At 37.4% G+C, this 13,107-nt stretch overlaps 1 protein-coding gene across 6 annotated transcripts in view; it reads left to right on the top strand.

Moving 5' to 3' along the window:
* The first annotated feature begins 2,083 nt into the window (after window positions 1-2,083).
* LOC306869626 (acetyl-CoA carboxylase 2-like) overlaps window positions 2,084-13,107 on the top strand; it is a 31,753-nt gene continuing 20,729 nt past the window's right edge. For 3 of the 6 annotated variants that reach the window (XM_079416440.1, XM_079416439.1, XM_079416438.1), the window contains exons 1-18: window positions 2,084-2,214; window positions 3,150-3,551; window positions 8,395-8,527; window positions 8,613-8,751; window positions 8,975-9,084; window positions 9,159-9,240; window positions 9,329-9,427; window positions 9,515-9,624; window positions 9,726-9,836; window positions 9,933-10,142; window positions 10,590-10,760; window positions 10,886-11,047; window positions 11,742-11,905; window positions 12,012-12,162; window positions 12,278-12,381; window positions 12,481-12,562; window positions 12,636-12,781; window positions 12,874-13,024. In XM_079416440.1, coding sequence (XP_079272566.1) covers window positions 2,156-2,214; window positions 3,150-3,551; window positions 8,395-8,527; window positions 8,613-8,751; window positions 8,975-9,084; window positions 9,159-9,240; window positions 9,329-9,427; window positions 9,515-9,624; window positions 9,726-9,836; window positions 9,933-10,142; window positions 10,590-10,760; window positions 10,886-11,047; window positions 11,742-11,905; window positions 12,012-12,162; window positions 12,278-12,381; window positions 12,481-12,562; window positions 12,636-12,781; window positions 12,874-13,024 — 2,586 coding nt within the window. In that variant the 5' untranslated portion in view covers window positions 2,084-2,155. Of the gene's footprint in view, window positions 2,215-3,149; window positions 3,552-3,814; window positions 3,944-6,031; window positions 6,111-6,508; window positions 6,619-8,394; window positions 8,528-8,612; window positions 8,752-8,974; window positions 9,085-9,158; window positions 9,241-9,328; window positions 9,428-9,514; window positions 9,625-9,725; window positions 9,837-9,932; window positions 10,143-10,589; window positions 10,761-10,885; window positions 11,048-11,741; window positions 11,906-12,011; window positions 12,163-12,277; window positions 12,382-12,480; window positions 12,563-12,635; window positions 12,782-12,873; window positions 13,025-13,107 lie in introns of those variants that run through there. The other 3 variants (XM_079416443.1, XM_079416442.1, XM_079416441.1) reach the window with 3 other exon arrangements.

Raw genomic sequence — 13,107 nt, 5'->3', positions numbered from 1 at the left:
CCTCTTGTCTTTTTTTCAAATTTATGTGTTTATGATAAGTGCTGTTTTAATGAGAGTGACATTTTTAATGATTATCATGTTTGCTCAATTGTTTTAATGATTGTTTGCCTTTTTCGAAACCCAGGTAGCACTTGAATCACAAGACAGTAACACTGGTATTTCATTGATGAATATACACTATATTGCCAAATGTATTGGGACACCCCCTTCTAATGAACAGGTTTGACTACTTTAGTAATTTCCATGAGTACAAATCTTAATGTTTAAGCATATAATGATATTGTAGGGAATTGTGTGTTTTTCATTTTATTGCAACAGTTTGGACAGGACCCTTTTCTATTTTAACATGACAGTGCCTCTGTGTATAAGTAAGGCAAGGTTCAAAAAGACATGATTCTAAGTCCTGATCCCAGCTGAACACCTCTGGTGTGACTTTAAATGCAGACCTTGAGCCGAAAACTCATCACCAAGCACCAATGATTTGTACATACACTATATGGACAAAAGTATTGGGACACCCCCTTCTTTAGAACAGAATAAGTCACTTCCAAAACTGTGGCAACAAAGATGGAAGCATAATTCATATATTTAAAAAATGTATTTCCATCTCTGTTGCAACAGTTTTGAAAGTGTCTAAAATGACTGCACCCATATACAAGTCATTGGTGTTTGGTGATGAGTTTTCGGCTCAAGGTCTGCGTTTAAAGAGGTGTTCAGCTGGGATCAGGACTTTGCTTTCTGCTTCTACACTGACTGAATCAATCATTTCTTTTTGAACCTTGCCTTACTTATACACAGAGGCACTGTCATGTTAGAATAGAAAAGGGTCTTTTCCAAACTGTTGCAATAAAATTAAAAATTCCCTAGAATATCTTTATATGCTTAAACATTAAGATTTGTACTCATGGAAATGACTAAAGTAGTCAAACCTGTTCATTAGAAGGGGGTGATCCAATACTTTTGGCAATATAGTGTATGTCCGCTGTTAGTTCATAAATTGTTTTGAAGCAAATTATAAAATTTGGCTTTTTTTTTTTTTTTTTCCCCAATTAGGCGCTTCAGGCTATACATAACCTTGGCACTTTTTTCTTTTTCTTTTTCAACTTAAAACAGGCCAGGATTATGGTTGTGTTATAAAAAAATTTACAAGGAGAATTTATTTATTTTTAAAAAAAAAATTTACAAAACTTTACCAGGAGAAATATATTTTAGATGAATTATTTAAACAAGGGTACTGACCCTGTGTTTTATAGTGACCCATGTAAAATTAATAAATAAATTCAGGAAGACGGTCCTGAAGGCAGCAACATGGACAAAACAAACTTTCAAAGAACCATAAGTTATTCAGAATAAAACAAACACATATGCAGGAGAAACCCAAAAAGTGACATTTTTAAGATTAAGTTTTGTCGGTTTGAGATATCCTCCCATTTTGTTGTTTATATTGACCTGCAAAGCCTGAGAGGCTCAAACTTATGAATATTTAAATAGGTTGGGTGACGTTCGCCTGGTAGGCATAGTAACATTTTAAATTAATATTCATAATTTCTTATGAATATCCTTTGTCGTAGTAAGAAAGTTGAGGAAAGATGCAAAGCAAAAACAGCATGGCATAATTAATATTGATAAGCCTAAGCCTCTCTGGGAAGGCTGCAATGCAACGACAGCATGATTTAACGTTAATATTCATAAAAATCCATCGTTATAGAAATATTTATGAATCGGATTTGTAACGAGAAGTGTTTGACAGCACCAGGATGTCAGTCGTCATAATCAAACCTATTAAAATGTACATGTATTCAAATAGTTTTTTGCAGAAATACTGAGTATATTTTATTCAGTTTTACTGGAAGAGAAATCTCCTATGTCCTTGAATTTAGGTTTAAAGAGTATGTTTAGGTTCCTTTGCTTGTGTCCTACTTCAGATTGGTGTGATGTTTGTGTCTGGTTACACATCACACGTGTTCTGACCTTTGATGCTGTTGTTACTATATTCATAGGTTGTTTGTGAGCCCTTCCCTCCCCCTTATGTCTTACCATCAAGGCTGAACTTTCCCCTAGATCCCACACATGCACTCACAGAGGGTCCACTCCGTTAAATGGCACTGATGTGGCTGTCTGCTGGCCAGCGGTAAAGAGAACAGCATTGAGTACTATGTGTACACATTCATTACCAGAGAAGATCTGGACACTGACTGACTGCTTCCCTCAAAGGTTTGGCTGAGCTCAACTCTTCTTGAGAATCCCATCGGTTTTCTAAAACTTAAATGCTTTTTCTAATATTTTATTTCTTATTTCGTTGAGAAGTTTATTAACTGTGGGCTTTTTTTTTATTTAATTAAATTTTTTTATTAATGCTTGCGATTCTGTTTACCTTTCTGATCGTGTGTAGCAGGCATGTAGTATTTCAGAGTGTTTGAAACGGTTGCTGTGTGCACTTATATACTATTATAGTATTTAGCAATTTTATTAAAATTTTAATATTTTCAGTTTTCATTAATTTTGCATAGTAATTTTGTTATATGCTTATTAGGTTTTGTTTTTTAATACTTTCTTTTAACTTTATTTTTATTTCAGTTTTAGTCATTTTATTACTTTAACCTAAAATTTTCCAGGGAAATATTCTTGTTCATTTAAGAGTATATTTTTAATCTAATAATTGTATATTATTTTATTTCAGCTTTGTTTCAGTTAAAGAGGATGATTTGTAATCATTTCTTTTTAGTTAGCTCTGAATTTTGTTTCCTTACACTTATAAAATATCTTCAGTTCCTCTATGAATTCAAATTTTGCATGGCCATGAGAATATACTATATATGAGATATATATCTTATTTAGAAATTCAGTATAATGAATGCATGAATGATTCACCCTACAGACTTTAATATCAGAGAATAGCACATTTTGCACTGTTTTGGTTGCATCATAATATTGCACACTGATGCCATCTAGTGTTGTGCACACTTTTGATAACTTAATTGTGGCATGATTTTTACAGTTGAACACTTACAAAACTCGGGACAAAAATAAAAGGAACCATTATCTCATCCTACAAGAAGGCATATGTGTAGCCTTTAAATTTGTATATATGCAACCGCTGTCAGCTTTTACTTATATAGCTCATTTGAATGCATCATCGATGTCCACAGGGTGAGAGAGATGCCATCACAAACACCCACCACAGACTGTTCAGGGGAACACTCTCCTCCAATAGACACAAAATCAGCAAGCACTACAACAGGAAATGAGGAAATTCCTCAATCAACTACTAGTGATCCCACTGACCACTCAAAAAGCACAGAAGCAGCTGTTTCCAGCACTTTTCCCATGGAAACCAGTGAGTCAGATAGGCCCAAATTCGGTTTCAGTGTTCAGGCTAAAGAGAGAATGAAGTTTATTCTGGGAGCTTCTGAGGATAATTCCTCTGATGATGAGACTTTGGTTATGGGCCAGGCCACCAAACCTCAGCCCAAAAGCACAGAGACACCTAACACACTACCTACCACGTCGTCAGAAGTGGCGCCACCCCCGAACCCATCATCCTGTTTGAAGTGAGTATCCTTAGAGATGTTTTAATGTTAATTGTGTGTGCATGAGCTGCAAATGTGCTCTTGACATGACATTAAAGGTGGGGTATTTAATTTTTCAAAAACACTTTAGAAAACTGAGTCGGGGCCGAGTACCAAAACAAACGTGTAGCCAATCAGCAGTAAGGGGCGTGTCTACTCATGATGCAGAGGAGAGAGCGTTCAGTGAACAGCTGAGCCGAGCGACAGAAAGATAGAGACGGCGGATAAAAAAACAAGAGGAAAACGCCTGCGGAACGATAAGGCAAGAAGTAGGACCCGTCTAAATATCGGATCAGCTTTCCAGCGCTGGAGAGAACTCAAGGAGCGGAAGGCCTGCGATTGGACGCCAAGGTTGCTTTGTTTCTTCTCGATAGGTGAGTAACACCGTGTCTACACCGGACGCGCCGAAACAGCTAAAGTCTGTCTACACTGGACGCGACAAAGCGACCATTGAAAATCATTCGAAATTTGTGTCAGCACGTCATAAATTGATCGCGGCAGCAGTTTTCTTTCTGGGATTTGTCGCGCATCAGCATCCAGTGTAGACAGCATCACTGATTATAATAACTTCTATAGTATTTTGTTGCGCCGCTCGCGTCCGAACATCGGTGTGTTACACGTCTGGTGTAGACCTATTGGTTTTGCTTTGTTTCACAGAACTTTGGGGTGGAGCTATAAAAATAGGGGCAAGACCCTTTTGGGGTAGGGGCGTGTTTGTTTTGGTGATTTCAAATATCAACATTGGCTTCCAGAAATCGCTTACCCCACCTTTAAGGTTTTAAAGCTGTGCAATGAAAGACAAAGGTTGATATTTTTGTAAAGGTAAGGATATTTTCTTGAAATCTATTGAAATTATTATGAAGTTAAACCTGATTTTATCATATCTAGTTTTTATCATAAGTGTTATAATATTAATTGAGGCATTATAATATTAAATTATACATTTATCATGTTATGGAATATTTGTCACAATGCAGAATTATTTAAATAAACTAAGAGTGCAAAAATTTAAATGAATGCCAACCACTTGCAGTATATTTGAACTTTTTTTTTTTTTTTTTTTTTATCTTTTATTTGTCATGAACTCATAAATAGACCAATAGACTAGGTCAGTTATGCTATCTAGTCTTGAGATTTGCTCTTCCCTTTTTACTTTTTAGAAAAGGTTTTTTATACAATCACTAGGACACATTTCTCAATAATACTAAAGTCACACAGTTCTCCTAACCATCTTTCAACTTTACCCAGCAGTTAATTTCACATTCAAAATGCACTAAAACTACCAAAACACTTCATTAATGTCTCAAATCATGTCACACATAACACTAGCAAAGGTTTTCACCAAGCAAACACACTTTATCACTCATAACACAACAACCTAAAAACACTAACAGCAGGTAGCATTATACAATGTTTTCTTTTGTAAAATTTCTTTACAAAACAAGAATGATACTCTCTACAGTTTGAACTTAAGTTTAACAGTCGAAGTGAAGTGACATACTGCCAAGTATGGTGACCCATACTCGGAATTTGTGCTCTGCATTTAACCCATCCAACGTGCACACACACACACACAGCAGTGAACACACACACACACACCGTGAACACACACCCGGAGCAGTGGGCAGCCATTTATGCTGCGGCGCCCGGGGAGCAGTTGGGGGTTCGGTGCCTTGCTCAAGGGCACCTCAGTCGTGGTATTGAGGGTGGAGAGAGCGCTGGACATTCACTCCCCCCACCTACAATCACTGCCGGCCCGAGACTCGAACCTGCAACCTTTGGATTACGAGTCCGACTCTCTAACCATTAGGCCACGACTTTGAAAACAACAGTTTTGGACAGTTTTGAAAACAGTATGTAAATGTACAAATTGGCTTGTATAGTACATAATGTTTTGGTGGTGTTAGTGTCAAAGTGATAAAAGAATTAATTTAATTTGACAGATGCTGTCAATGAATGCATTTTGTGCCAAAGCAATGATAAATGATTCACAATTTAGCCCGCTGTTGTGCTCGCCGTGTGAATAATTTTGAAAAAAAGTGACCTAAGTATTAATAAATGTGTCCTTGCAATCGCCGAGGACGCTGTGCACCACATGAAAGAGTCCAATGTCAAACAGGACAGAGTTATGGGCCAGAAATACAGCCATATGGCCTTTCTCAGTGATCACATGACTTGCTCATGCTTGTCACCTGTTAAAGTGACATGCCTCACATTTCTGTACTATTAATGGAAGCAATGCTCTAATGTTGACTTTCAGAGACATTCTCATTGCATTTCAGCGTAAAAAAAAAAAAAAAAGAGACAAAATATCCTATATATATATTTAGGGGTGTATTGGGACAAGATGTTTTGATGTGGTCTCTGGCTCATCGTGTGTAATCTGTGGAACGTTGTTGTCCTCTTCAACAAGTCACCTACTTGACATAGGCTCAATTGGGTGGACTCACTCAGAACCAATGGACAGAGGTTGATAATCCAGAGCAGGACACACGCATTTAGTGTTTCCCGTAATGGAAGTTAAAGTTTACAGGCCGAAAGGTAAGGTCATTCTTTTGGTGTCATTTGTCTACACAGATCTTTTCTTGTGGTGACATTTGTTGAGACGGATCCGTGAACAATCACCTGTTACTCTGTTTAGCACTTTGGCAAACTGCAATCAACAATTAAAAACTCTTTTCTCAAGCATGCTTTTAACATTGCTAGATTTGCAATTTTTTTCTATTTTATTTTGCACAGATTATAGGTAATAAACCTTCAGAAATGTGTAGTTTAAGAGGCATTTTGCAAGGAATTGCATTTATTTGTCTGCAGAGAATCCAAAAGCAATGAACATCCTTACCAGGCTCTTAGCTGTTTTTCTTAAACGTGGTGGTGAAGTGAGGTCCTCACTGACTTGTGGGAGGGGACATGAGAGGGCGCAAAGAGGAAAAGGGAGGAAACATAAAACATGTTAGATGTTGTTTTTCTTCTCATGCATTATCATATGATACTTCGCCATGGACAGAGAAGAAGGGCAAGCACTCAACTGGTTTCAGTGCCTCAAGAGGTTGGTACCAGACCAAACATGCACATTGTGGAAGCTCCCATTTGTAAGTGTACAGTTTGTTCTTGGCAAGAGTAGTACACTGGAAGTAAAAAAAAGGGGGTGTGGTTTCTGTAGTTGTTAGCAGTGTAGCAAAACACAGCAGCTTGTGAGTTTCTCTTAACTGCACCGTAGTGTTGGAATAGAGTTTTGGAATGCAGAACTTTGCAGGATTTCACTGAAATGCACAGCAGAATCTAGACTGTTCAAACTGTGCATGAAGTGTTACGTAATATAAACTGATAATGTCTCTCGGAGCTCAAATACTTGTGTAAGCTCAAAGAGCAGAGAACAAAAGAGATCTGGATAATGGCAATGTTTGTAAGGTTCCCTGACGCTGCATGCAGTTTTCAGATAACAGAAAAAAATAAATGCAGCTGCTCATTGTTTGTGGGCACTTAAAACGCTGGATAATTGAAATCACGAACACATGAAGTCTTAGAATGTAGCATAATCGTCAAAATCATAATCGTGTTAAAAAAAAAAATCTCTCTGCACAAAATGAGACAATTACAAAAAATAGTAATAGCAGTTTTTAAGAAAATATGTTTTGGAGTGCATTAGATTGCATGCTGCTAGGGATATGCATTACATAGGTAACATTTTTTGCATCAGCCAATACTGGATCTTATTTATTCATTTATTTTTTTAATTCGGTATATGTCTGTATTGAAAAATTATTTGTTCATGCCCAAATCCCCTATTTTTATATTTAGATTGCTTTTGCCATCATTTAACACTCTCTTAAAGTTAAACTTTAAAAACAGCAATAATTTAATAACACTGTTAAATGTTATCTTTTCAGCAAATGAATATCCATTTTTATGGATGCATGTTTTGATGCCTAAATTTCAAACGATTTAAAATAATTGAAATGATTTATTTTATTTTTTCATTTATTTAATAATATAGAATTTTAATATTTATTATATTGTCCAATAAACATTGTTGATATTGATATTGTGTTAATAGAATAGAATGGAATGGTGCGAGTCAGTGTAACAAAAGTAACATGCTTTGCCTTAAGTAATGGGTGATGTTTTTTCAAGTGGCACATTTAAAATAGTCAGCATCTCAGAGTGTTGTTTCCACTGATGACTGCAGAAAATGAAGTGTGATCCTGCAGGTGATCCACAGGTTTAAGCTGTGACCTTGGCATTATATTTAACAGTATTGTAAGCTGCATGTCCCTTATTTGTCTTCTCCATTCCGCCTTTTACTGTACATTAATTGCATTACATTCACAACTGCATAAAGACACGAGTCTGCAACTTAAAATGTAAACTCGTTGGACAGTTCAGGGTTAAGTTAAGCGTTAGTAAGTACTGTCTCTAGCATTTATGATAACACATTAAGCTGTGATTGGCTGATTTGCTAGTGTGAGCATTTATATTATAGCACACTTTGACAGAGGTGGAGAGTACAGAGGACAGATCAGTAGAGGAAACATTTTTTCACACGGACGGATCAAGTTGACTTCAAGAAGTCATGCTGATTTAATGGATTCTTCCCTCGTATGTTTGTTTTTGAAATATTTAATATGCTTATATTGGCTAAAATGCTGCTTTGTTGATGTTTCTCATGAAGGCTTACATAAAACTTTTGTTACAGCAAGTTGCACGCGTAACATTCCCATTCATGTAGACTTTACATTATGCGTTATTGAAGCCTTAACCAGCTTCCTTTTTGAAATGTATTGTACATGTATAAATAATTAAAATTATGTTTTTTTGCCTGTAGGCCTAGCATGTCAGGCTCCCATCTGCTGAAAAAGGGCAAAGAACACAGGAAGATGGACGTGCACAGAGATTTCACTGTTGCCTCCCCAGCTGAGTTTGTCACTCGCTTCGGAGGAAACTGCATTATAGACAAGGTTAGAGTCATGCCTTTATGTGTATGTTGTTTTACTTCATTTGCAACTGTAAAAAAAAGGGTTTAATATATCTCTCTCATTTTAGGTGCTGATTGCTAATAATGGCATTGCTGCAGTTAAATGCATGCGTTCAATTCGACGCTGGTCCTATGAAATGTTCCGTAATGAGAGAATCATTCGCTTTGTGGTGATGGTCACACCTGAAGACTTGAAAGCCAATGCAGGTTAACAATCAAGAATTTTATTTGTATATGCATATTTTATTATTATTTAATTTCACTTTTTAATTTCAATTTTTTTTATTTAAATGTATAATTTGTTTTGTTTTTTATTTTTTATTATTTGATTTGATCTTATATTTTATTTCATAAATCATCATTAATTTCCGGTTTTGGTTTATTTTAGAAATTATGTCTAAATTTCACACTGTTTTTTTTTTCTCTCCAGAATACATTAAAATGGCTGATCACTATGTGCCAGTCCCCGGCGGCCCAAATAACAACAACTATGCCAATGTTGAGATGATTGTGGATATAGCCAAAAGGATTCCAGTGCAGGTACAGCCTGTCCAATATCTGTCTCAGATGTGTATTTTCCATCATTTTTAATGATGGTCTTGTCTTTTTATAAGGCGGTTTGGGCTGGATGGGGTCATGCTTCTGAGAACCCCAAACTACCAGAGCTTCTTCATAAATCGGGGATATCTTTCCTAGGTATTTCATCTCATTATCTAAGACCTGTTTAGACAGTTTAGGCTTGCTAGTTGAGGACAAAGGGTGTTGATGGGATTGTCTTTTTCAGGACCTTCCAGTAAAGCCATGTGGGCATTAGGAGACAAGGTGGCATCTTCCATCGTTGCTCAGAGCGCAGAAATCCCTACCCTGCCCTGGAGTGGAATTGGTGAGAGATCCCGTTCGTTCATGACATGAGCTGTTAATAGAGCTCTCATTGTGATGTCTTCATCCCTCTTTCCTTGTCTTTTTTCAGGTCTAAGGGTTGAATGGGCAGAAGAAGAAGAAAGGCATGGCTGTGTGATCAGTGTTCCACCTGAACTTTATGTGCAGGGCTGTGTTAAAGATGTGGACGAGGGTCTAGCGGTAAGTTTTTACTTCAAAATCGGTTACAGAATTCAGACTGTGACATCAGTGTTAACAGTTTTGATTTGTTTGCTACTAATTTTGTGTTTTCTTGTGGTTAGAGTGCAGAAAAGATTGGCTACCCTGTGGTAATAAAAGCATCAGAGGGAGGTGGAGGGAAAGGCATCAGAAAAGTGGACAGTTCCGAAGACTTTCCCAGTTTTTTCAGACAGGTACACTGTGCTTTGATGTAATGTTACTTCATTATTTTGTGTAGTTATAGGTTCGGTTTCATTACAGTGTCACTGTGTGTTTGTTCTTCAATACAGGTGCAGGCTGAGGTGCCAGGTTCACCTATTTTCATCATGCAGCTAGCCGAACATGCACGCCACCTGGAGGTGCAGATCCTGGCCGACCAGTACGGTAACGCTATCTCTCTGTTCGGCAGAGATTGTTCCATTCAGCGCCGCCACCAGAAGATCATAGAAGAAGCTCCTGCTACCATTGTCTCCACCACCACTTTTGAGCAAATGGAGAGGGTGAGGCACAAATCTATAAATATTTTCTGGCCATGTAAACTCTAAATTTGAGCTGTAAAGTTCACACCATAGGCTAGTAGCTCGTTTGTAACTAACTCTGTATTTTATTTGGGTGCACAATTTGTTCTTAAGACAGAATGAAGCTCCTAGTTTGTAGCTTCTCTGTAAAGTAATGCTCAGTTGCATAATTTCATCAATGATCCAAAGACAGCCTTCAAATTTGTACACAAACGTATACTTGCAGATACATTCTGATACAAAAAATTATATTGATTTGATTGATTGACTGATTTTATTTGACATGCACAACACGGAGCGATGCATACCAAGGTGCTCTATTTAGATCAGGTTCATGATATTTTTTGTGCATTTAATTATTTCTCAGCCTTTGGTTTTGGGAACTTCCACAATGGTGTTGATATATTTATTTTCTGCTCTGTGTGTCAGTATGCAGTGCGTCTGGCTAAAATGGTGGGCTATGTAAGTGCTGGAACAGTGGAGTATTTGTTCACTGAGGATGGATGCTTCTACTTCCTGGAGTTGAATCCACGGCTTCAGGTGGAACACCCCTGCACTGAGATGATTGCTGACGTTAACCTTCCTGCTGCACAGCTACAGGTAAGTAGTATAGTGAAGATTGAGATTCTCACTGCAAAGTAACAGAAAGGACTCTTTTTTTCCCTAATTTTTTGTTGTTAATTCTTAAATGCTGATCATAATCTCCTGGTTCCTTCTCTCTGTAGATAGCAATGGGGATCCCTCTTTACAGAATTAAGGATATTCGTGTCCTGTTTGGTGAAGCTCCGTGGGGAGACACACCTATTAACTTTGAATCTCCAGAATGCATCCCCTGTCCACGCGGACATGTCATAGCTGCACGCATCACCAGTGAGAACCCAGATGAAGTGAGCAGGTTTTGACATTGATAATAAGAAATATTGGTAACACTTTAATTTAAGCTTTTATGTATAATGCACTATAAAAGTAGTTTTAATGCATTAATTATGCCTTGTAATGCGCCTTATAATGCATTGTACAATCTCATGAATGTTTACCACAGTAAATACATTATAACACTTTTCAATTCATTGTTACACTATGCATTTTAAATTCGGATTTAATTATTTACGACAAGATATAATGCATTACAACACATTATGAATAATTATAATACCCTTTTTTAATTCATTATATGTAAGTAAAGTGTTACAGAAATATTTTTTAAGCAGCAAAATCAGCATATTAAATTTCAGCTGCTGAAAAAAAATCAGTTTAGCCATCGCAGGAATAAATTGCATTCAAAATATATAAAGTTATTTTAAATTGTGATATTTCACTGTATTACTGTTTTTGACCAAATAAATGCATCCATGAGCTTAAGAGACTTTCTTTCTGTCTTTGTATTGCAAGTATCTTCCAAAATTGTCTAATAATGCAAAAAGATTGCTTGTCTAAATGAATTCACTAGTATCATTTTAGTTACTCCTGCTTAAATACAGTATCTTTTCTGCATTTTAAAAGCTTATTATTATAGTCTTTGAAGGCTACTTTAGCAGTTTATTGCCTGATTCATTTATTTGTCATTTTTGTCCTCACAAGGGCTTTAAACCAAGCTCAGGCACAGTTCAGGAGCTGAACTTCCGCAGCAGTAAGAATGTGTGGGGTTACTTCAGTGTAGGAGCAACCGGAGGCCTACACGAGTTTGCAGACTCTCAGTTTGGACATTGTTTCTCCTGGGGCGAGAACCGAGAAGAGGCCATCTCGTGAGTTCCTGGAGACTAGCAATAGAATGAAGTCTTTAATGCTTTAAAGACTTTTGGCTTTTGGACTTGAAGGCTTTAATAAAGTCTTTGTTCCTATGGCCTGCAGAAACATGGTGGTAGCCATGAAGGAGCTGTCAATCAGAGGAGATTTCAGGACCACAGTGGAGTATCTCGTCAAGCTACTAGAGACGGAGAGTTTTAGGAACAACGACATCGATACTGGCTGGCTGGATCACCTTATTGCAGAGAAAGTGCAGGTAAGACCCAAACCTGGGAAGAGAACTGTCCCAAATCTATTTTCCTCTCATGCAAAATAAACTTTGAAGCCATTTAAAGTAAAGTGACATTGGTTTTATTGTATGTTTCTTTTAGGTGGAGAGACCAGACACCATGTTAGGTGTAGTATGCGGTGCTCTACAAGTCGCTGATGCAAGTTTTAGAGAGAGCATGTCTGACTTCCTGCATTCACTGGAGAGGTATTTCCATTACTCAGGCACTCTAAGGCATTAAAAACCCAAAGGAACCACTATAATGTTACAGCATTCTGTGTTTGAATGTATTTCTGGATGTTTCAGGGGTCAGGTGTTGCCTGCTGCTAGTCTCGTCAACACAGTCAATGTTGATCTGATCCATGATGGAGTCAAATTCTGCCTACAGGTAACATAAAAAAAACTTTGATCATCTTTTGATTCATGACTAACAAATGTGAATGTGTGTGTTTGTGGTACAGGTGGCTCGCCAGTCTCCCACAACATATGTTATCGTAATGAATGCCTCAGATATTGAAGTTGATGTCCATAGACTCAGTGATGGCGGTCTGCTACTTTCCTATGGTGGCAGCAGCAACACAACCTACATGAAAGAGGAGATTGACAGGTCAGAGAAGAAAGGTTTTGTGCACTATACCACAGTGTACTTTCATATGTACCAGCTGATGTTTATTTGGTCTTTTGTCATATGATGTGTAGCTACCGCATCACAGTGGGCAACAAAACGTGTGTGTTTGAGAAAGAGCGAGACCCTACGGTGCTCAGGTCGCCCTCTGCTGGCAAGCTGCTGCAATATGTAATCGCTGATGGTTCTCATGTTCTGGCTACCCAGCCTTATGCTGAAATTGAGGTAAAGATGAAGCAAAGCATTTTACATTTCTAGGTAGCAGTTTCTCTTTACAGAATGCACTTTTTCTTATACTGTATATGACC

This window comes from Barbus barbus (genome assembly GCF_936440315.1).
Source record: "Barbus barbus genome assembly, chromosome: 5".
NCBI lineage: Eukaryota > Metazoa > Chordata > Actinopteri > Cypriniformes > Cyprinidae > Barbus > Barbus barbus.
The sequence above is the reverse complement of the archived record's forward strand: the minus strand, read 5'-3'. Positions and strand labels throughout refer to the sequence as shown.